At 35.7% G+C, this 23436-nt stretch overlaps 3 protein-coding genes and 1 pseudogene across 8 annotated transcripts; 1 reads left to right on the forward strand and 3 right to left on the reverse strand.

The window, feature by feature from the left end:
• Positions 1-941: 941 nt before the first annotated feature.
• Positions 942-6890, forward strand: LOC7490930 (uncharacterized). Of its 6 annotated transcripts, none has more exons than XM_024593943.2 (9): positions 943-1162; positions 2023-2154; positions 3769-4011; positions 4095-4346; positions 4431-4507; positions 4594-4963; positions 5647-5703; positions 6166-6227; positions 6313-6890. In XM_024593943.2, the coding sequence occupies exons 2-9, from the start codon at positions 2128-2130 to the stop codon at positions 6383-6385; spliced, it is 1161 nt and encodes a 386-aa protein (XP_024449711.2). In that variant the 5' UTR covers positions 943-1162; positions 2023-2127; the 3' UTR covers positions 6386-6890. The 6 variants fall into 6 exon arrangements, with proteins under 6 accessions (XP_024449713.2, XP_024449711.2, XP_024449712.1 ...); XM_024593944.2 differs by having other exon boundaries at positions 944-1162; positions 3788-4011; positions 6166-6205; XM_024593941.2 differs by having other exon boundaries at positions 945-1162; positions 3788-4011.
• A 1475-nt stretch (positions 6891-8365) lies between these two features.
• On the reverse strand, positions 8366-16611 carry LOC112326268 (subtilisin-like protease 4; annotated as a pseudogene).
• Positions 16285-18176, reverse strand: LOC18094428 (trihelix transcription factor ENAP1). Its single transcript, XM_052449299.1, has one exon. The coding sequence runs from the start codon at positions 17812-17814 to the stop codon at positions 16906-16908; it is 909 nt and encodes a 302-aa protein (XP_052305259.1). The 5' UTR covers positions 17815-18176; the 3' UTR covers positions 16285-16905.
• A 1981-nt stretch (positions 18177-20157) lies between these two features.
• LOC7490933 (subtilisin-like protease 4) lies at positions 20158-22446 on the reverse strand. Its single transcript, XM_002299542.3, has one exon. The coding sequence runs from the start codon at positions 22444-22446 to the stop codon at positions 20158-20160; it is 2289 nt and encodes a 762-aa protein (XP_002299578.3).
• Positions 22447-23436: the final 990 nt, after the last annotated feature.

The raw sequence follows: 23436 nt of genomic DNA on the forward strand, positions 1-23436 counted from the left end.
CAACAACTCCACATACTTTTAAAGCTTATTTATCTATTCTTTAATCTGTTCACATCGATCTTAATCTTGAATGCAATTGGTCATATTACCCTTTCTTCTCATATATTACATGTTCTTTTCCATGTTGCCTTGAAAAATTGTTATTGCACCTGTTATCCCAACATTTTTGCCCAGTCTGAAGACGAGCGCGGGATACGTGCAAGGGCTGTTTATTATACAAATATTGACAAAAAAATCACCCAGGAGATGTCAGGCTCTTCTTTGAATCCTTTGGCAGAGAGGTTCATTGCTTGTATTCCTTTGCAGAGAGATTAAATTACATATCGACAAAAATGGCATATGATATGTTTGTTAAAATACTTCACAGAACATCAAGCTTTGAAAGCATGCTATAATAAATAATTATTAGACTGTCATTTTTTATAAAGTGATGTATTTGTTATTTTGATGCACTATGAATTCTGTAATTATTTCAATTTTAATTTAAGACCTTGTTTATTTTATGAAATTGGGAGTTAAAGAAGATCATTTTTCTACGCTAGTAAAAGGAAAATGTTTTTCTACTTTGAAATACCTTCTTTATTGACTCATCAATAAATTGATTGTTATTTGTTGAGTAAATTATAATTTAGCCCATGTTTTTTTATAATTTTGTAAATTAGTCCCTTTATTTTTAAAAGATACAAGTTAGTTCATTGATCAAACCTGACTGTAATTTTGTTTTCGCAATTTCTAAATTATCTTTTTTTTAACTACATTTTTAATTTTATTTGCAGCAAGTAAAAAGGTAGGAGTGGAAAATTTGATTACAAATGAAGGATATTTTACAACGCTCCACACCATCAGATGGTTTCAACCAAATCAATCCGCACCGACCAATAAAAAGAAAAAAAAGAAACCCAGAATAAACAAACAAATAGCGGTAAAAAATCAAAAGTGTATACGTGCGTTGCGTGGGTGTAGAAATAGCAGGGTGTGTTTTTCTTCAGTTTGGAAGAGGGGAAGAGGGAAAAGGCGAAACAAAAAAGAAAAGGGCTAGGGCTCCAAGAAGCAAGTCCAACAGTACACACACTTATCTTGAAAAAAAAAGAAAAACCGACACGCGTAAAAATCCGTCTGTTCCTCTCTTCACTTCACTTCGCTTCGCTTGTTTGCTTCTGAGGTGAGAGTTCTCACTTCCATTTCTACTTTAGATTTCTCAACTTTGTTTTGTTTGCTGTTTGTTGTAAAGGTGAAGGAGATTATTTCTTCTTCCTTTTCTTCTTGAATTAGGTTTTTTTTCCTTCGTGAATAAGAAAATATGTGAAAATGCAGGAAAATCTTGATAAACTGATGCTTGAATATCAATTCGGAGTTTCCGAGCCAAATGCTATTTTGTTGCTAACTGTTTTTTAATTTTCCTCTAATCTTTCTCATTGACCAAACATAGGATTTCTTTCCTTTTCTTTTTGAGTGATGAAAACGAGGGTAAATTGTGATGAGTTTTTTTATTGGTAATTTCGATTATTGGACCGGAGAGTTTAGGGTTGAATGAAATGGTTTGGCGGAGGTGGAAAATATAGATTCTGTGTGAGGAAGGTGAATGATCAAAGAGCTTTTTATCCTGGGCTTAACTTCTACAAACATTGCTTTTGTAGTACCTAGTAAATTCGATTTACGGGGCAAGTTTGGAAAGTGCGCATTGCATTTGTATTCTTACTGCTGGTATTGCTGTTTCCTTTTTGTGACAATGAAATAGACGTCAATTGGCACCTTCTAATCTCCCTCCCTTCGAAGATTCAGGGATTTGGGGTTGGGTTTCAAACCAAAACAATATGGTATTGGCTTCTGTTAAGTAATGTCTTGGTGGTTGTTTTGAGTTTCAGCGAAAGACTATTTTATTGTACTGTCATTGTTCTGGCTTTTTTTGGTGTTATTTTTGTGCGTGTGCTCTGTATACATCTTGTTTTCTAGAGGCACACCTCTTTTTCGGTGATTTTAAATTTTTGATACATTGAAATGAAAAAAAAAAATTGTGGATAGGTCCTGCATTGTCAGTTGGGACATAGGAGGCCAAGAAGGATATGTCTTCTGATAGTGCAAAGGAAAATGCATCTGTAGTTGATTCTTCGGTGACTGAATGGAAGCATGACATGGGAAACTCTGACGATCCAGGTAACCAAACAGTACAAGTTCTCATTATATTTTCCTCATGTATTGTAATTTCCTTATTCTATCACGCCTTTGATGCATATCTACTGGAGATGATAGTGAGCTGGAATGGTAACCATCTCCTTATAGGCATTTATTTGGGACGCTCTTGTATCAGCCTGGGAATTCTTTCATGAATGATCTGCAAATATCCATCTGATTCATGTTAAGAATTACATCAATGTATCCAGCTAGAGCCAGACTGCAGTGATTCAGTGGCTAGAATTTTCTATTGAGTAGTTTAAAAATCATAGGTGGATCATAGATATCATTTAATCAATACCTATATTTTCCTTTTGGGATAATTCCTATCAGAAGCGATGTAGATAGAGGTGTCAGCACCTTGGTTCTGTTGGTCATCTTTTTACTTGACTTCATCCTTTACTGGGCTTGGGACTGGCTAGTATAAATTAGACTCTGCAAACCTATACAGGAAGATGGAAGGGCTCAAGCATTCCTAGGTAGTTTCCACTAATGATTTTTGAAGAATTTGCTGCTTCATGGGATGTAGGAGATGACTTATGTATTGGTGTTGATTTTGATTTCTTATCTCTATGCATAAGGGAATTGTGAACGTTACCACATGGAATAAGGTTACTACATGGATTAAGGTGAGCTCCTATGGTTTAGCTTGATAGGTATTGAAGGGCCATGTTGAAACTTGAACTTGAGCAGAATAGGTGGACTATGCTCTTTATTTGTCATTTAAATGGGCTCTCATTGTACACCTTGCTTACTTTTTTGTGAAGCAAATGAACTCAAGGGCCACCTCTGAGAGTGAGAAATTGATTGGAAATGATGCTGAGGAAGTGAATAGTTTGAAATTTTGCCTAGATACTTTCTTGGACTTGAGGGAGCCAGATTAGAATAATGTATATTTTACCCCCTAAGAAAATATGTGCTATATTTTATTGAAGAAAACTCGGATGTTGGGATACAAGCATGTTGATACTTGTACTGAGCAAATCACAGGACTGGGGGAATCACTGACAGGACCACTATTCTCCAACCATGGACACTAGAAGGTGAAACCATGCATGGGTGTTGATTGGGTTGGTTCTGTTGATGAAAAAGGTCTACTCTTGATGTTGTACTGTTTTTTTATGTAACCTGGCAATTCAGAGGACAATAGGATAATAAATGGTTTGTTGGTTGAGCACAAAGGAAATTTAGAGCTATGTTTGATGGGGTCTGGAAGTTTTATAGTTCATATTGTGTGACAAGACTTTCATGTTAACTGGTGACTTTATTGTGATAGAGAAAATAGTGATCAGTATTGTGGGCCCACGATCTTGTTCAGTGTTGCAGTCTTTTGATTGATTGGCACTTTTTCAGGAGTTCAATGCGGGCTTGATTTGCCCACTATATATGAGCATTGGCATACATTTCAGTTAAGCTTTGTAAGCTTTGGGCTACTGCATGCGATGATATAAGGGGTAGAGATGATAGTGATTATATTTTCTCAGCCCTTTTTCAGCCATGCATTTTCTCTCTCTCTTTTCTGACTCTTTCCCCTCTTCTTCTTGAACTTTTCACAATCACATTCATGTGTCAGAATGCATATTAAGTTTAACATAGGATCTTTGTTTCTTGTCAGAAAGCCCAAGCTACAAAGGTAATGAGGATGGCTATCCTATTATGGCTGAAAAAGCAGGTCATGATCGGGTGGGAAATTCATCTATAAACAAAAAGAGAAAATTGTGTAATACAAGATATTTCATCATTAAGAGTTTGAATCAGCATAATATCCAACTATCAATTGAGAATGGGATATGGGCTACTCAAGTCAGGAATGAACCAATTTTGGAAGAAGCCTTTCATGTAAGATCCCGTTAATTTTAAAATGTCATGTGGTGCTTTCTTAATCTTGATGCTTTATAGAGAAGCATATGCCTGTCTTGCAGAATTCTGGTAGAGTCATTCTAATATATAGTGTCAACATGAGTGGTTTCTTCCAAGGGTATGCCCAAATGATATCTTCTGTTGGGTGGAGGCACGACAATTTATGGAGCGAAGGAAGTGGTAAAAGTAATCCTTGGGGTCGCAGTTTTAAGGTTAAGTGGCTGCGATTAAATGACTTGCCTTTCCAAAAGACGCTTCATCTCAAGAATCCACTGAATGACTACAAACCTGTTAAAATTAGCAGAGACTGCCAGGTGTCTCTTTTTTGTAGAGTGCTTTTATACTACTTGCTGCACTTCTAAGTTGTTAATTGTATAACTGCAATTCTGTTCTTCCAGGAACTACCTGAAGATATAGGAGAAGCCCTTTGTGAGCTAATTGATGGGGAGAGAGACACTGATGGCATGGTGAAAAGGTATTATTTTCCTGTAAGCTTCAAGCTTATGCATTTTGCCAAAATTAAGCAATTGAGTTTTTTGTTTTGAATTCTCATAGTAACAGTTTTCCCAGGGATGATCTTCCTATGAAAAGGCCTTGCATTGATCCTTCATCTTACACAGGAGATGGAGTGTATACTGTCCCTCCACTGCAGATGCCTTGGGGCAGGACACCCACACCTTATCCTTCCTTCCTCTACCAGCAACATGATGAAGCAAGTAGATTTCATTTAGCACATCAGGGACCTACTGGTGCTGGTTTCACTGACAATGCTCTTAGCTCCGGTGCTTCAAAAGTTGCAAGGATGAAACAGTCTCGAAACTCCACTAATTTGCGAATACACTGTGAAATGCCTTCACGAACTGATATTTGGGGTTTGTCAGCAGAAAGCCCTCTTGCTAGTACTCTGACTGATGATGATTTTCTTGAAATGGTATGACATTTCCCACCTTAGTTTCTCTGAACTTGGAATAAAGCATATATACACCTGGTTTTTTGTGTTTCTTCTTTTATGAGATATTGAATACACTTTTCTGTGGATTAGATAAATGAAGTAAACACAAATTGTAAGTGATCTCAACATCTTGCATCTGATTCTCAATTTGTTAGTGTTATTATCCCAATGTTTTCTTTTACTTATTTTCATATTAGTCAACAATTCCAAATCTCTCATGAAGAAAAAATCAATTTTCATCGGATTAGATTACATAATTAATTGAACTCCAGCCTCTGCATCATCCTCTTTCTTTAATGTCTAAAGGAAGAATTATTCATTCTAATGTTAATCTTTCTAGATCAACAAGGATGTAGCATGCTGCAAAACCGTTCATCAAGCATTACACACATCTGGTCAAATAGACATGGAATCCACAATAAATTTTAGGTTTCACATGCTTTATCCCATTCCTGGCTGCTGCAAGATAAACTATGAAGAGTGGTTGTGGTGAATGGCGATGTATATTCATTGTTCTTGACACTCAGATTTATCTTTTTCTAGATGATCGTCTGTTATTATATGTGAAATTGGCACAAATATCTTCTGTTGAGAAAACTTAATGATGATAGATTATCCTTACAACTTTACACCCTTAAATGTCTTTTTCCTGATTTTTGCAGACATATGAAGAGTACCTGGAAGTCCATAGCAGGAGCATCAAGCAATTAAATCCCCCTGTTAGTATGCTTATCTGCAAATATCTTACTGAATTGAACGAGTGCTTTCTGAAGATATATATTGATATAATAATCCTGTCAAAATATTTATGTACCCCGCCAGCAATTGATGCTTGTTACAAGTGATTTATACTTTGCAGATCAGTGGATAGTATTCTATTTCAGAACTTCTATCTTCCAATATTTGTTGTTTTGATTTTTTCTAAGCAAATGATATCTTCTTAGTGTTGAATGTTTTATTAGTAATTTTTATCATGTGCCTATATTTCAAGTATACCACTGGTCCATCAGTTGGGCCTTCAGATTAATGGTGTGAAAACTCGCCGGTTGATGTCAGCAGTGTCATAAATACAGCTATTGCAATTACCATTATATACTATATTGGTGCTGAAATGCATCTTTCATGAAAATCTACACCTGCCAATGCAAAGTATATAAACTGAGCTATTGTACCTTTGACAGGCAGCTGGACCATCTCAGACAACACATGAGCCTTCAAGAAGTAAGAAACATGATGACAATTTGTAAGTTCATGTCTTTTTATTTCTGGAAACCCAAATTTGTGATCCTATAAATCTTTCTTCGCTGATTTAATGATGTATTGTGCAGAAACTCAAGTTTTGTAACTGACCTCGGCCACCCCCGTAAAAGGTCACACTCACGTAATTCATCTGAGAAATGATTGAATATCCACCAGAGATTGAGGTTGTTAGAGTTTCTCCTGATGACAGGGTTGTATCTGGTGGAGTGTTGGAATTTGCCATAAGGCAGGCACTCAGTCAGTTGTATCCCAGGAATCGGGACTCATGTTGTCATGTTGTATACCTATGTACTTTATTCGACGATCTGATTACATAGTAGATTTTTACTGGGGGTTTGTGACCAACCTGTACAGAAATTAAATTGGCTACGCTGTCCCTCCTATTTTTACTAATTGTGTTATTTCATTTTTTTCACCCTTTCCCCTCTGATGGAGGGTGGATTTGTGTAGTGCTGAACTAGATTTAGATACTCAAATGCCTTTGTTTTGGTTAGGCATAACATTCTTTTGACTGAAGGACAGTAGAAAATAGGGATGTAAAATAGTCAGCCTTTTAGTATGTCTTCCAATGCCATATAACTCTGAACCAACTGTTGTGAATAGAATATTAAGAGCATGTACACAAGTTTGGAAGCACTTTTCAGAATGATTGGCGTTGGAATTGTAGTTCTTGTACTTTCTGAATTCTACAAATTTTAAGGCAGGTGGCAGGTCCTGGCCTCGTCTGGGGATCCAGTTCCCAGCATACCTTTGTGAATCACCATCCTTAGTTTGAAGTTTTAGCTGAGAATTTGATTGAAAATGGAAAATTCTTGTGCACTGAAGAGCTCAAATTATAAGCAAAAAATGTTAGGTTGTATGTGTATGAATAAGGTGGTGCTGTGGCTCGGTTTCCTCTGAATTGATAATGGTGGAACTAAAATTTGGGATCCAGATCTCCCTTGTATGTCTATTGTTCACAATGCATGGAAAATTACACTCTAGTCCCTAAGTTATTAATTTTTGATCACTTCTATTTTTGGATTTTTCATTTTGACACTAAAATTTATTTAATTATTGTATTTACATTTCAGTCCCTAGATTTTAAGACATGAAAAAGAAAGTAAGTCACTATAAAATTTCAGGAGAGAATGCTCTCCAGTAAGTAGATTCTGATTAATAAATACGTCAATGCTTCTCTCATCCCTGTATTTTTTATTTTTATTTAATAAGGTTTATCTACTATTTTTTATTTTAATATCAACCATGTACTTTATATATATATATATTTTTATTATTTATACACCATTCCATCGGTTATATCATTAACATCATTATAAATTGACACGTCACATGCTCAAAACATGATTCTTCTCCTAAGCACATTTCGTTCCATATAATTTTGAAAACTTTATTTTGGTCACTGTATTATGTTTGTTTTACAAACAAGTCCTTAATTGAAATATCTTTTGTTATCATATTTATAGCCATATACAATTTAGTCATTGAATGATTTTTTTTAAAATTAAATCCCTATATGTCAAATATAAACTTCATACAAATAAGTTAAATAATTAAATGAACAGATGGGTAAGTTAAGAGTTGAATGGATTCAAATAAGTATACCATTTAAAAAAAACATATTTATTTCCTATGATATTGTATATTTGCTGTCATAATTTTTTTCTAAAATTCATTTTCTTGACTTAAATATAAAAAAATTAAAATAAAATAAGGGAAAAATTCTTATAATAGATATAATATATGGGATTTTTCTTCTTTAATTCATATGATATTCATCGATCTATTTTAATTATTTGACTAAGTTTATGATCTAACATGCATGAACTTATGATATCCATCACTAAGGGTGTTATGACATGGATAGTAAGAGAGAATTAAGAGACAATTAGTAGCAAGTGAGCAATTAACAATAGTCAAGTGGTGAAAAGTTAACTAGAAGAAGAGGATATTCCTTGTTCGAATGCTTTTACTTATATCTTTTAATTCACATTCAAGTAGGTGATTATTTAGGAATCTTGAGATAATAAGCTTCCTCGTTATTTGGTTTTTGGGAGTGATTGTCCACCCGTATGTCCTGAGTGTGTCAATAATATATAAAGAGAAGATTCAGTATAATCTTCAATACAAGGCGGCGTTGCTGCTAAGATGTGGGCATGTCATTGATATGCCAGAAATTATGTTGAAGGGTTGATTTTGAGTTCGTATTGTTTTCAAGAGGGAATGGCCATGCAGCTAAAATTCTCACGCCGGGCCCAATGATGTCTGGTGTCAGAATTTCCGGGCTTGCCAGATTGGGACCTCGTGATGAGAAGGATGCTACAAATGGAAATGATGGGACTGCAATGACAGACAGTTCCTTTAAATAGGATTGTTTTCATGTGTGTCTCTGTTAAATTTATATATGCTTTGATCTTCAGCCCGGCAGCAAAGCTGACATGTGTTGCAGAAAGAACACGAGTATCTGCAATGGTTCTGAAGCCATCGGTTTCTTCATTCAAGAGTATCATGGCAGCGTCACCGGCATTTTTCACTTCTTCCCTTTTTGGCAATTCTGCCTATGCCCCCTCCTATCTCACAAAAGACTATTTTGCCTTTCACATCCATACCTAACCTTCCAAAGCTCCCTCACCACATAAAGAGGAATTCGACTTACCTTTCAAGCCAGCATAAACAAGAGGTAATACTGTTGAAGGGAAGTTGCTATGTAGGGAAGGAAAGAAATTCACCATCAATCTGTTCACCATTTCCAAGCTTTGCAGTAGCAACAATTCTTCTGTCTAGAGTGCTTGCTCCAACTGTTAGAATCCATGGAGCTTCATTAGATAATGTGATGTTAAAAGGGCCAGAATTTCCAGCTGCGCAGCTTACAAATATTCCCTTCTGTATGGCTGCAAATGAGCCTATGGAAACGCTATCCTCAAAGAATGGAACTGAATCTCCTCCAAGGGAAAGTGAGAGCACATCGACTCCATCTTGGACAGCTGCATCAGTGGTTAAGCAGAGCAGCAATGCCACTGAGAAGTGGGCAAGACATTGAGGTTCCTGAAATAATGTTGAATGTTAATTTCGTATGTATCTTGTTCTCCATATAAACTGTCCATCCTGTTAGAATGCTCACCCTAGGGCCTGTAATATCTGGTTTCAAGATGCCTGGGCTTGCCAAGCTAGGGCCTCTAGAGGAAAATGAAGAAACCACTGTGGAAGTTGTCACCAACTTTTAGTTCCACGAAACATGATTGTTGCTGTTGGAACCTGTGTTGAGTTTATGTAGGCTTTGATGCTCAGCCCGGCTCAATAACTCACATGTGATGCAGGAAGTACATAAGCATCTGCTAAGATACTGTAGCCACTATCCTTGTCACTCATAAGAATCATAGCACCACCACCGGCATCCTTCACCGTTTGTCCTTTGTCACTTCTTGCTGTCCCACCACCTCTCTCACAAAGAACAATCTTGCCTTAGGCATCTATATCGGTCAATGATTCCGGTGCACAAAATGCTGCTGATTTAGAACCATTAGAGCTTGTGTAAACCAGACTCATATATGGAGGTGAAATTGGCTGGAAGACGGATTCGCCAAAAAATGCTTGGAATTTGCCAACAACACATATGCTCTTAAGAGCATCTCCACTGGGAGAGCTTAATGAAGAAACAAATTTAAAAAGTTGTACTTTTAGCTTTTGTTTATGTTTTTATTTACTCTAACAGTTCAGACAAATGAATAGCTAAAATAGCTATTCATCTTTTAAAGAGTCATTTCTACATTTCTCTGTAGAAATGACAAAAGAAAATTATCGTTGGCCAACGGCTATTTTTATAGTCGTTGGCCAACAATTTATTTTTTTTCTTTAAAAGCAGAAGGAAAGAAACTTGTAAATTTTAAAATCTTGTATTGTGCCTCACTATTCTCTCAAATTTAGAAAAACAAGAATCAATTATTTTCCGGTTAATTAATAACATCGGTTGTGTTAATTAGCTGAAATTAAAAGGTATGCTTGTTTAAAAACCTTTTCTATTTTCTCTTTTATATCTCTTGATTTTTTTAGACCTTTTATTGTTAATTTGATATTTGTGATGATTTTTATTTCTTTGTTATTTTATGTTTTTTATATAGGTTAAGGAAGAATAATTTTATTTATGTTGTTATCTTTGACAAAATTGAGAGGAAGTAATAATGGTAGCTAATATTGATAAAAATATAGAATGACATATTTAAAATTTATTTTTGATTGTTTGTTTTAATTTGAAGTTAATTATATTTTGTCTTGTTGAAAATGCAATTAAACCAGTATATCAATCCTCTTTTAGTTCCAAAAAATAGTCAAATTGTAATGTTAGAACAAGTAGGAGACAATGCTTATTATTAATTCACATGTATGGAAGCTACAAAATTGCTAGACATTGAATGTAAGCTTCTTTTACACTCTCTTTTAAGGTTTTAACTTGATTTTTTTTTAATATATATGGATTCAAATTTTCCAAACTCTTTTATCAACTTTCTTATGAGTGATTCAGAAGATATTCTCTCTCAACCAAGTGATTCTAATCAATTAATTGATGACTTAACATACTCGAATTTAAATGTCCATACAATAAAAAAATCACAAAGAAGTTAAAACTTCTCACTAGAGGAAGATTATTTACTTGTCTCTGTATGGCTAAATACAAGCAAGGATCCAATTACAGGAGTTGAACAACGAACAAACAGTTCTGGGCTCGAGTACATGTTTACTTTATAGAGAATGGAGGAAACTTGAATAATCGTTCCCAAACAAGCATCTCAAGTAGATGGCAAGAAAAAAATAGAGAAGTCGATAAATTTGTTGGATTTGTTACTCAAATTGAAAATCGTCAGCAAAGTGGAATGACCAAAGAATCAAGGGTTATTTTAATATTCATTTTCATGTTAAATTGTTTAATACATATTTTAACATTATTTAATTTCTCTAATTTTTTACCAGATTAATGATGCTCGACAAATGTATGCTTCTTGCGTTGGCAAACGATTTCAACTAGAACATTGTTGGGTTATCTTAAGAAAAGGACCCAAATGATAATTTGAGCGTGCAAGTCAACATCAAAGATCAAACAAGAAACAAAAAAGTCATATCAATGCAAGTTCGACTTCATCAGCTCCATCTACCCCTGATTCTGTTAGTTTAGGAGAAGACAGTGAACCGTTGATTTATCAAGATAGATCAATTGGTCAGAAGGCTGCAAATGAACGACTTAAACGTAAACAAGGAAAAGATAAAGTTTGGGAGGTAACTGTAACAAATCTCTTACAACAATTTAGGGATACTCTAGTTGAAATTAAGGATCAGAAGAAACAAGACAGAAAAATTATGTTAGAGCAACAAGTTATGATAATTCAACAAAGTCAAGAGAAACAAGAATTGGACGGGATTGAGAAAGAAGAACAAATTATGAAAATGAATATTTCTAATTTGGATCCAATTTCTGCAGCGTATTTTCAAAATAGAAAGTTAGAAATTATGCAAAAGAGGGGTTTTAATTTTTAATTAACTAGATTGATTTATTGTTTAATGTAATGTATTTTTAATTAAATATGTAGAAACTTCTTGGTTATTTTAAATATATTGTTATAAAAGTGGTATCAATTCATAATACTTTTTTGAAGTTCTTCTAACACTTAACAACAATAAGTAGGATTAATTAACTTAAAAGATAACAACCATAATGAAAAAAAAAAAAACATAAAAAACTTGAAACTTATGATGACATAAGAAGTTCAAATCTAATGATTCTACTCGTTGCCATATTGTTCCCACAAATGTTCAACCAATCTTTTTGTAGTTGAGAGTTAGTTGCTATATCCCTGGTTCGATTATGAGTTTGAAGAAAATCATGTAGTTCTCGTATTTCACCATGTGACACTGATATAAAGGAATTGACTTCACGTTCATGATCAAATCTAAGGTTCATTACTCCTTCATCCTCAATAATCATATTATGCAATATTATGCAAGCTTTCATAATATTTGCAAGCGTTTCTTCATCCCAGTATCGAATAGGTCCACGTACAATTGCAAAACGAGATTGGAGCACCCCAAATACCCGCTCCACATCCTTTCTTGCAGACTCTTGCTTACTTGCAAAATATTTTCTCTTTGCTCCTAATGGCCTTGGGATTGTCTTAACAAAGGTTTACCAATTAGGATAAATCTCATCTGCTAAATATTATCTCATTGTATATTCATGCCCATTAATTGTATAATTGATAGGAGCAGTACGACCTTCAGCAAGTGCAGCGAAGATAGGTGACCGATCAAGAACATTAATATCATTTAATGATCCAGGCATTCCAAAAAAGGCATGACATATCCAAAGATCTTGTGAAGTCACCGCCTCTAGAATTATAGTTGGTTCACGACAATGACTAGTATACATCCCATACCATGCAATTAGACATTTCTCCTATTTCCAATGCATACAGTCAATGCTCCCTAACATCCCTGGAAATCCACGTTGCTCTCCAATTGATAATAATCGACAAATATCGGCCTCGTTTAGTGCCCTTAGATACCAATCACCAAAAACTTCTACGATTGCTTTGATGAAAGCTCTAAGACTTTCAATCGTAGTGATTTCTCCAATTCGAAGATATTCATCAGTAAGATCTGTAGGAATATTATATGCAAGTATTCTGTGAGCTGCAGTTACCTTTTGAAGGCAAGATAAACCAAGAACACTAAGAGCATCTGTCCTTTGTTTGAAATATGAATTATGAGCTTCCACTGCATTTGCGATCCGAAGAAAAAGACGACAACTCATCCTAAATCTTCTTCGAAATTGACTTTCAGTGAATTTAGGATTTTCAGCAAAATAATCATTATATAACTTTAACTCACCTTCCTTTCTATTACGAATGACAATATTGTGACTAAGAATAGAGCCACGATACCCTGTTCCCTGCCCTTGATTATTCGATTCTTCTTCAGCAACCACAGCGGTAGCAACTTGAAAAGCGAACACAGGAGTGTCATCATCAAAATTAAAAGCATCATAAAAATTAAAATTAGAATGATTCATGATGAATTTTAATGAAATATAATAAAGATCGGAGAGAAGAAAATGATGAGAAAAAATATTAAGGTATATGAGAATATTTATAGATGGATTATTTTTTTTAATTTTGAAATCTTAGAATGTTGGTGGTTATTTTTTCAAAATTTGAAATTTTAAAATTTAAAATGTTGCGGTCATTTTTTCAAAGCTTGAATTTTTTTTTAAAAAAATTGAAAATCAAAATTTAAAATGTTGGCGGTGTTTTTCAAAGTTTGAATTTGAATTTACTTTTAAAAAATTAAATTTTTAACAGTAACATATAAAACTGAAAATTAAAAATATTCATATAAATAAATTTTAAATTTAATTTTAAATTATATCTTTTAACTTTCATATTACTTCATTAATTTTATATTACTTTTATAAATTATTCATATTAATTATATAATTAATAACATCATAATTATATTATATATAAAATATCTAAATTAGTTATATAATTATATTAAAATTAATTTAATATGAAATATATTAAAATATAATTGGCTTTTCTAAATAGCTTTTTATCAATGGAATGCACATAATAAAAAAAGCTATATTTACATATATTAAAAAGCTATTTTATCAATTTGGTTCTTTAATATAGCATTTTTTATTGGAGATTCTGTTATGCTTCTATCAATATCAATGATGCTTGCTCCAACAGTGAGAATCCATGGGGTCTCATTTGATAAAGGTGGTGTTTTTTATAATAATAAATGTTATTTTTTAAAATGTTTTTATTTTAAAAATACATTAAAAAAAATATTTTTGATATTATTACTTCAAAACAATTTAGAAACACAAAAAAAATAAAAATAAAAAAAAAATCATTTTTTTTTAAAAACGCTGGATAACCGCAATCTCAAACATCACAAAAGAACCATTTGGACCTTCATTCCCTGCTGAACAAATCATGAAAATTCATTCCCTCCAAAGTTCCCACTGCCATTGAATCTTCAAAAATAGGTGCTGAACCACCGCCAAGGGAAAGGAAAAGCACATCCATCCCATCCTCAACGGCAGCATCCATTGCAGCCAATATATCACTGTCCAAGCAACCGAAATCAGAGCAAACTTTGTAAATGGTCAAGTGAGCCAGAGGTGTCATACCAACTGCTGTGCCATTAGCGTTGCCTAACATTGGCGTCATTTACAAAATTTCCAGCTGCTGTGCTGGCCGTGTGAGTCCCATGGCCTTCATCATCAAATGATGGTGCCGCTTTTGATGAAATGGAATCTCTTGCACCAATGAGTTTGTTGTTACACACGGTTCCATTGAAATTACATTTACCTTTCCATTTGGCTGGTGGACGCGGAACTTTTTCATCAGTGAATGAAGAACCCCAATAATCATTCCTATTCCATAAGTCGAGTTTCTCCAAAATTTTTTGCAACGCCAAGAAGTTTGGACTGTGAGGTGTATGTAGAGAAGACGGTATTTTTGGGGCTTTGTGACAAAAATCCATCCTTATCTTCCACAGCTTTTGCTTCTTCTGCTGTTAGTTTTGCAGCAAACCCAGTGACAACATTTCTGTAGGAATACACCATGCGTTCTTGGTGGTTTGAACTTGGAATGGTTGCCAGTAAAAATGACTTGTACCAGCTGTCCAAGTCATCGGCAGAAACTCCCCCCTCTGGCTTCTTCACAAAGACAAGGTAAGTTCCAAATAGGCTTTCTTGATTAGTTTCCAAAGTTCCTAGGGGTTCCCCTCCCTCAGTGTACGCTTGAGAGAAGCTAAAAACATGGAGATGAGACCAACGAGAAAGATAATCCCCATGGTTGGAAACATGAACTGTTGTTTTCCATTCTAGGGAAAGAACTAGAAAATGATAGAATTTGTGAGTAACGCACGAACCTAAACACGCATTTATATATCGTAGTAGAGAGAGTTTGCATATGGAAATGAACGACGGCCGGCATTTCTGGTAATTTGGAAGTTGATGGATGGGTCTATTCCAACCTGTTTGACATAATTGCTACATAAAGCAGGAGGGGTGTGAACTTGGTAACACTGCCATGCTTGTCTATGCAATCAACAAGGTGTTTGTCCATGCGGTTAACAAGGTGTAATGGTGATTGATCTTCTGCGATATCCTTGATTGACCTTGGACGCTGATCTTAATCTTGTTTAATTATTCCAGGTGATTGCATCACCTTTTCCATGCCAGGAAATAAACATGCTGTACGAGACACAAATGTTGATTCTTGATAGAGGCCAGATATTGGCATAACATAAAACTGACCAAAACAAATGATTAACTAAAGGACTGCAGTACCATAAACGGAACCAGTGCAAGGAGCTCGCAACAGAAGAGGCAAAAACATAGACATTGATAGCAGCAGCTGCAGCTTCCCAGCGATATTAAAACATCCCTATTTCAAAACCGAATCCATCTGCTGCAGATAATTGTAGCAACTAGCAAGCAGGAGTACCAGTAAAAGGGAGCTACGGAAACTTCATATTAACTTAATCTATCACCAAAAAGGGAGCTACGGAAACTTCATATTAGAACTTAATCTATCCAGCAGACAAGAAGAGAAGGAGGGGGGGTGGGGGTGGGGGAGGGGAGGGGGACAAAACAAAAGAAGGGCAGAAGCCTATAAACACTTTGGCTGAGAGGACCACGAATAATGGCCACCAGAAAACATGAGGAATAAATTTCACCAATGAAGAGCACAAGAAGTTCAGCAATGGACAAAGATCGCAACTACATGGAATCGCTTTGCAGAGGCACCACGTTGAGACAAAATGAGCTCAATAAACCCTTATCAGAAACAGAACCTGCAGCAAACTTTGACACAGACAAGGACAAGCAAAATAAACTTCCACAACAAGGAGCATCCAGGAGATCAGAACTAAAACCACAGCATCATAGGGATTCAGATGCATCATGTGTGAATAATGGGAGGAAAAAATAAAGAATGCACAAGATGATGTAATTTGAAGAGCATTGCACCAGGAAGTAAACAAGTTTGTTGTTCATCCTTGAAAATACTCTGAAACCAGGCACAAAAACCTTTGGTGTAACACAGTACTCAAATATGTTTTCAGATTGCCATCTCTACCGGCAAACCTTAAATAATCTGGTACTGGTACCTTATCTTCATTGGAGGATAGAAACAAAACTGGGCCCTTCTAACCAAAGCCGAACAGGAACCCATCTCTAGTATCCTCCAACAGTTGACTCCATATCGTTTCCCTGAGCTGTTTTGCAGAAGGTCACCAAGTAACATTGCCTTCTGCTTCACATTATAATCTGCCATACCCAGTAAGCGTTTCATTACAACCATGTCCACCCTCATGCTGCCTTCTTCAAGAAACTCCAATTTTACAACAAAACAGCCCCTCCCCCCCTGCTCAGCCAATTAAATAGGTGACAACAGAGTAACTAAATTGAACTAATCTAACAAAATAAATATCATCATCTGTAACTAATTTTCCTCGAACATTATCAAATTGTGCACAAAATCCACAATTATAACATTAAAATTCGTTCATCAAATCAAACCCTAATCTTACATCAAAGTTTTTTTACACAAAGAAGAAGGATCAATTTCATTGTTGATTTCTCAATTTCTCAAGTATCAATAATCCCTCTCATTATCCGGTGCACGCTTACCCTTCTTGATCTTCTCAAGCTGAATCTGCGTCTCGGTGAAGATCCTCATCCTTTCCATTTCCAAATCCTTAGCAAACTTCATCCTTTGCTTTTCCAAATCCACCATTTGCTTCAACTTCTCGCTCTCCACCCTCTCATAAACCTCCCCAAATCTCTCTACCGCACGTGCCAATCTCTTAATCCCTTCCCCCTCCCCATCCTCCTCTACGCTCTCTCTCTCCCCTGCCTCAAACTCCTCCTCCTCCTCTTCCTCCTCCTCCTCCTCGCTATCTGACTCTTGTGCTGCCGCTGCCGCTGCCATTGCCGAATAATTCCTCCTAAAATAACCACCATCATCCACCGGCAAAGTCCTCTTCTGTGGCAACGCCACCGCCAGGGCCGCTGGCTGCGGCGGCGGAGTTGAACTAACCGGAGGAGTCCTCCGGTAAGAAGGATGCAGCGGGAGAGCCACGGGAGGAGACGGGGAGAGGGACGGAGAGGGCGGTTTCTTAATAGATGAATTAAAATTAGATCCAATCAAAGCGTCAAGGCGTTCAAAAAAGGGCCAAGACGACGTGAGGGTACCGTTGGAGGAAACGACACGAGATTTCTCGATCTTGTATTTCTTCTTAATGGTGTCGATCCGGTTCTTGCACTGGACATCAGTACGGTGCGTTTTCTTGGTATGGCCGTGAAGAGCGTTGACGGTATCAGCAACATCTTGCCAGTCCTTCTGACGGAGATTACCTCTGTTAAGTTCAAGATAACGGCGTCCCCAAGCATCAACAAGAGTAGAGGTAGCTTCTTCACTCCAACAATCTTCACGGATGGGCAATGAACGAGAGTGTGGTGCGGTTGACGGAGTAACAGAAGATGATTCGATCAGATCTTCCATAATCAATTAAGGATGGAGAAGGAGATGGCGGCTGATTGGTTTGATTAGGTGAATTTTAGGTTTTGGTATTCGCGTTTGGGGATTTTAATGTGGGAGATAAAAAGAGGGAGGATGACTTCGGTGCGGCGAAGGTGACGCGCCGGACAGTAGTTTTGGACAACGTGAACAACAACAACAACAACAACAATAGTATTTGAGACGACGTGTCGGGGTGGGACATATCGTGACGAGTCGGTCCGACCAAGTAATAGGGTTGTGTTGTGTTGTGTCGTGTCGAGAATTGAGATTTTTGTAATAAGGTTAGCCGTCGTCATTATTCTGATTCTTCGAGCGTTAATAACTTGCAATATTTATAGCAGTGAAAGGAGGGGCAAGGCAAGGGCAGGAGATGAGAACAGAAGAGAAGAGGATTAAAATAAAGCCCCCCCCCAAAAGAAAAAAAAAAAAAAGAAAAAAGAAAAAGAAAATCTCGAGAGTTTTAAAAGATGTTAAAATCCGTGTTCATGAAAACTAACCAATGGTGATTTTACAACTAAACTGAATGGAGTCAGTTTTACCAAACAGTGAAAAATGTTAATATATTATTTAAAGTACTTTATAACATGTTTGTTTTGTAGCTCACAAACTACTCTTTTCTGGCAGGTGCTAAATGAAAACTCTTTGTCAACGGCAGAGTTGAAACGTTCGTTGTAAATATTTTTTGAAAAGTTATAATAGGTTTGATTTTTTTTATATATATTTTTTACTTGGATTATGAAATTTGACCTTTTGTTTTTAGAAAGCATGTAATGCTAGCAAATGTGCGAAACACAGAGATGACATTTCAACCAACCCAGAATATGATTCTCGGTTGTAGTTGAAGGCTAGAGCTACTAATAAATCCTCTATGAATCGAGTTTACAATATTTATGATTATAACATGAGATATGAGGGCGGATTACAGTTTTTTTTTATTTTTATTGTAGATACCTCACAATCCGGTCCCAGCCAGCCATCACTAATCATTTAAGAGATGGTTCAATAACAAGTTGATGAACAATCAGATCTTCTGTTTTGAAGGCTAATCTAAAGGCAAAGTAAGAAGTAATGCAACCAAATACAAGCATACCTTTTGACATATTATCCTCCCCCTTCGGGACATTCCGATCTAGGATTTTTTTTTTCTTTCTCCACCTCTTACTCCATTTTATTAGGAATATTTTTTATTGTAATTAAAATATTTGCAGTAACTATTAAATTAGTATTATAAGATTTTTGTAATTCAAATTTGTTGTTTGTTGTTGTGATTTTAGGTTTTTTAAAATACAATTAAGGCTAACATGATTATGATTAAAATATATGATATATAGAGTATAATCAATGTTTAAATATTTGAAATCAATGGAAACCCTCAAAACATCTTACCTGAAAATTAGGCAAGCACACATGTATAAATATTTGATTTTATTAAAATATATGATCGAGTATAATCCATGTTTAAAATATTCTTACAAAAGAATAAAACAATTCTCTGATTCTTTTTTTGAATTCAATTTATGGTGACTTGATTTATTAATTTGTGAAATCGAACAAGATTTGTGTTATACAAGAGCATGAATTTAAGTATGTATTGTAGAGCGAGATTTGATGATTAGATGTTTTGAAGAGTATATTTGATTCATCTTCAAAGTTTTATTGAAGAACTCTTATAGAACTTTAAGCTTGATCTAATAGAGTTTTGTTCCTTGTAGATTTCAAGTATAAATGAAAAAGACTTAAGAGCTTTTAAGAGAAATTCCTTGTTTGAAGAGCTTGTTTTTAAAAAAATTGTGCATCTCCTAACAAAATTCTTCCTTCTTGTCTAGGGTGAGATCCTCTATTTATAGAGATTTGTAGAAACACTCAGGTCTTTTTGTCGATACTACATGACATTATTTTATTAGTTGTTTTTTATTTATGGGATATTTTATTTATAATAAAATATATTAAATATCTCATTATTTGTGTCAACTTTTCATTGACCAAGAAATATACAAAGGCTCATTTATTAATTTTTCATGTCATTTATTTTAATTTTATTTTATTTTTGACATTAAATTAAATTTGGATAGGTTGAATTTTTTTTTTTTTCGTTTCTACACTCATTATCTAAATGATGACAAGTAACCCTAGTACAAAATATATTCATGTAAGATAAAAATAGCAATATATTTATTGTAGATATACACTACAAGTACACAAATCAATTTCTCAAGCAAGTTGGTTTTTAGTTTCAATTTATTCAAAGTGATGTATGCTATGACGGCATAAATCACACAACTTATAAGAACATCAGATGACATGGCCAAGACCCTAAGACTTTTCTTATTCAAATGTAACTGCAATTGGGTTTCTAACAACATGATCAGCAGAAACCCAATTCAGATATCCCTGAGAAAATGGCAAGTTCACGTTGGCAGTTCGAGTAAATGTCACTGAATAGGCTGCTTTTGGATCCCCCCCGCCAAATGGAATTGCATTGGGTGTTACTTTAACATCAACACCTTGTGGTGCAATGATCTCAGCAATGTAAGATGATTTGAAAGGGCCAACATTTGTTACTGTTCTTGTGTAAGTCTGAGGACTTGACCCCAATTTTATAGAAAATGAAGGATAGTTTAGCTGTGCTTCTGGTATGCTGGAACTGTTTGAGCATGTCACAGGGCGCTGCACGATGATTCCTACCTCTGTGTTATTGTAACCAAGACCGCATAAGTAAGGAATGTAATCGTCGGGTTGGATATCATAAACAAGCCCTGGATCATCTGCTTTTGTTGGGTTCACATGGCCTGAACCAATGGCAAACACATCAACTGGACCAAAGCTATCATCAGTAATTGGCGTTCCTCCAAGATTCGTTAAATTAGCAGTAGTCATTATTGCAGATTTTATGGCAGCAGGTGACCAGTCAGGGTGCGAGCTTTTAAGCAATGCTGCAATCCCACTAAGATGAGGAGTAGCCATTGAGGTGCCTGAAATCATGTTAAATGTGGATTTTGTATTCCTGTTGTTGTCCACAGCATATGGCCATGCAGCTAGAATGTCAACGCCAGGGCCTATAATGTCTGGCTTCAAGATCCCTGGACTTTCCAAACTTGGGCCTCTTGAGGAAAAGTCAGCAAGCTGGGGGGCATACGGAACCCCAAAAACAGTTCCTTTAAAAAGTATCGTGGCCATCGGTGATGATGTTGAGTTTATATAGGCTTTGATACTCAAGCCATCAGCATAAGTAACATCTGATGCCGGCAGTACATGGAAATCGGCTGTGGTAATGTTGCCAGAAAGCTCATCATTCATGATAATCATTGCAGCACCACCAGCATCCTTCACTTCTTGGCCTTTATCAACTGATTCTGAAAATCCACCACTCTCACACAACACAACCTTTCCCTTGACATCAACATCTTTCAAGGATCCTGGATCGCAGAATGCCGCTGTATCACTACCATTAGCACCAGCATAAATAAGTGGCAACAACGTTGAAGAAAAATTTGTTGGCTGGAAAAAGGATTGCCCATCATATGACGCCTTATTTCCAAGCAACACCGTTGCTCTTATGCTTCTGTCAACGGTACTTGCTCCTACAGTGAGGATCCATGGGGCCTCATTTGATAATGATTCTTTAAAAGGTCCTTCATTCCCTGCAGCACAACTCACAAAAATGCCCTTTTGAATTGCACCAAATGCACCTATTGCAATTGAATCCTCGTAGAATGGTAGCGATCCAGCACCAAGGGACAGTGAGAGCACATCGGCGCCATCCTCTACTGCAGTGTCCATTCCAGCTAATATATTGCTTTCCTCACAAGAACCAAACCCGCTGCAAACTTGATATATTGCCAGGTGAGCTGAGGAAGCTATGCCAACTGCAGTTCCATTGAGCTGATCATAAAAGCTCGCACCTTGTACTCGACTTCCAGCAGCAGTGCTTGCTGTGTGTGTCCCATGTCCATTATCATCAACTGGGGGTTTACCTGCAGAATCAAAATTCCTTGCACCAATAAGCTTGTTGTTACATAGAGTTCCATTAAATTCACATTTCCCTTTCCATTTTGCTGGTGGAGGAGGCATTCCTTCGTCACTAAATGAAGGGTGACTTGGTGTTATTCCAGTGTCCAAGACTCCAATTATCACTCCTTTTCCATAATTGGAGTGGTTCCAAAATCCTAAATTTTGCTGTAGACCCAAGAAGTTAGGAGTATGAGTTGTCTTCACATGGAAAACCTTCTGGGGATGGGCTGACACGAACCCTTCCTTCATTTCCATAGCCTTTGCTTCCTTCTCTGTAAGTTTTGCAGCAAACCCCGTGACCACGTTGTGGTAGGAATGTACCAAGCGCTGTTGGTTTGAGCTTGAGGTGGTAACTGCTGGTAAAAATGATTGATACCAGCTATCAAGTTCTTCGCGTTCTGCAGACACCATATCTTCCGGTTTCTTTAAGAAGATAATGTAAGTTACCAAGTTGTTTTCCTGCTTTATAATGGATTTAGTGCTGGATGAACTTAATAATGGATCAATAACAGCTCGAGCCCGTGTTGAGCTAAACATGAAAGTGAGAAAAAGAAGGATCGTAACCAACATAGTTGGTAATATTTTGACCCTCCTATCTTCCATTTTAGTAAGAGGAGTAGTATATTTCTCGTTATTTGAGTGAAAACAACCTCAAACATAAGGTCTTATATAGGGAGACAAAGGAAGATAATGTTTTTACTTTGTTGGTATCAACGATTGCCGGCAATATCCAGCAAGTGTTTGGAAATTTTCTTTGATCAATATGTTTGTGGTTGGATCATTGTAGCAAAACTTGTTGTTACTTGTTTACAAGACACCAAAAGTACATCCAAGAATTGTGTATGAGGACTTGATAACCCCGCTAGTCATTGTCAGAACGAAGCTGCGATGAATCTTATGTATACTTGGATGGTGCTCCATTGTCAACTGGTTTATGGTTTTTTCTTAAGAACATTGCTGACCCCTTTCATCTAAAAGGAGCGATCTGTATACGCTGGATTCGCGCGTGTGCATAACTTTTAGTATAAATTCAATTGTTGAGGACAAAGCAATCTTGGATCTGCTTGAATTTTAGAAACTAACTAGCATGGTTGTCCACGCCTTACCGCATGGAGTTTTTTTACTGTATTATGTAACTCAATTCAACCTCATGGTAAGACTTGGTGAGGCTCAAGTCAGGTTTTAAATTAATCAGGTTCAGTTTAATTTGATAAACTTGATAGGTCACTCTTTAAAATCTAATTTGATTATTTTAAAAAATCTTGATATTTTCATAATACTTTTTAAATATTAAAATCATAATATTTTTCATTGATCCAGGTCAACCTGAATTAAAATGCTCACCAATTAACTCAGGTCATGGGTCTAATTTGGTTTAATAATTTTATTTTTAGAAATTTATTTTTTATTTAATTATATAATAATAAAAATAAACATTAGCAAAAAGACAATTAACAAAATTATGGATGAAAAATGTATTTTTTCATCAAAATTATTTTTTTCTATTCATATGATTTTTTTTAATTTTGACAATAAAATAGTTTTTTTATTAGCATCATGGTTCATTGAAAAAAAAACCCTCAAAACAAATTA

The sequence above is a fragment of the Populus trichocarpa genome, chromosome 1, assembly GCF_000002775.5.
Source record: "Populus trichocarpa isolate Nisqually-1 chromosome 1, P.trichocarpa_v4.1, whole genome shotgun sequence".
NCBI lineage: Eukaryota > Viridiplantae > Streptophyta > Magnoliopsida > Malpighiales > Salicaceae > Populus > Populus trichocarpa.

What these genes read in the sequence shown, in the direction of transcription:
- LOC7490930 (XM_024593941.2), top strand. Translation starts at nt 2,064, where the DNA reads ATGTCTTCTGATAGTGCAAAGGAAAATGCATCTGTAGTTGATTCTTCG. An exon ending in AAATTAGCAGAGACTGCCAG is followed by an intron (nt 4,347 to 4,430) that starts GTGTCTCTTTTT and finishes CTGTTCTTCCAG; the next exon opens with GAACTACCTGAAGATATAGG. An exon ending in AAGAAACATGATGACAATTT is followed by an intron (nt 6,228 to 6,312) that starts GTAAGTTCATGT and finishes TGTATTGTGCAG; the next exon opens with AAACTCAAGTTTTGTAACTG.
- LOC18094428 (XM_052449299.1), bottom strand. Translation starts at nt 17,814, where the DNA reads ATGGAAGATCTGATCGAATCATCTTCTGTTACTCCGTCAACCGCACCA.
- LOC7490933 (XM_002299542.3), bottom strand. Translation starts at nt 22,446, where the DNA reads ATGGAAGATAGGAGGGTCAAAATATTACCAACTATGTTGGTTACGATC.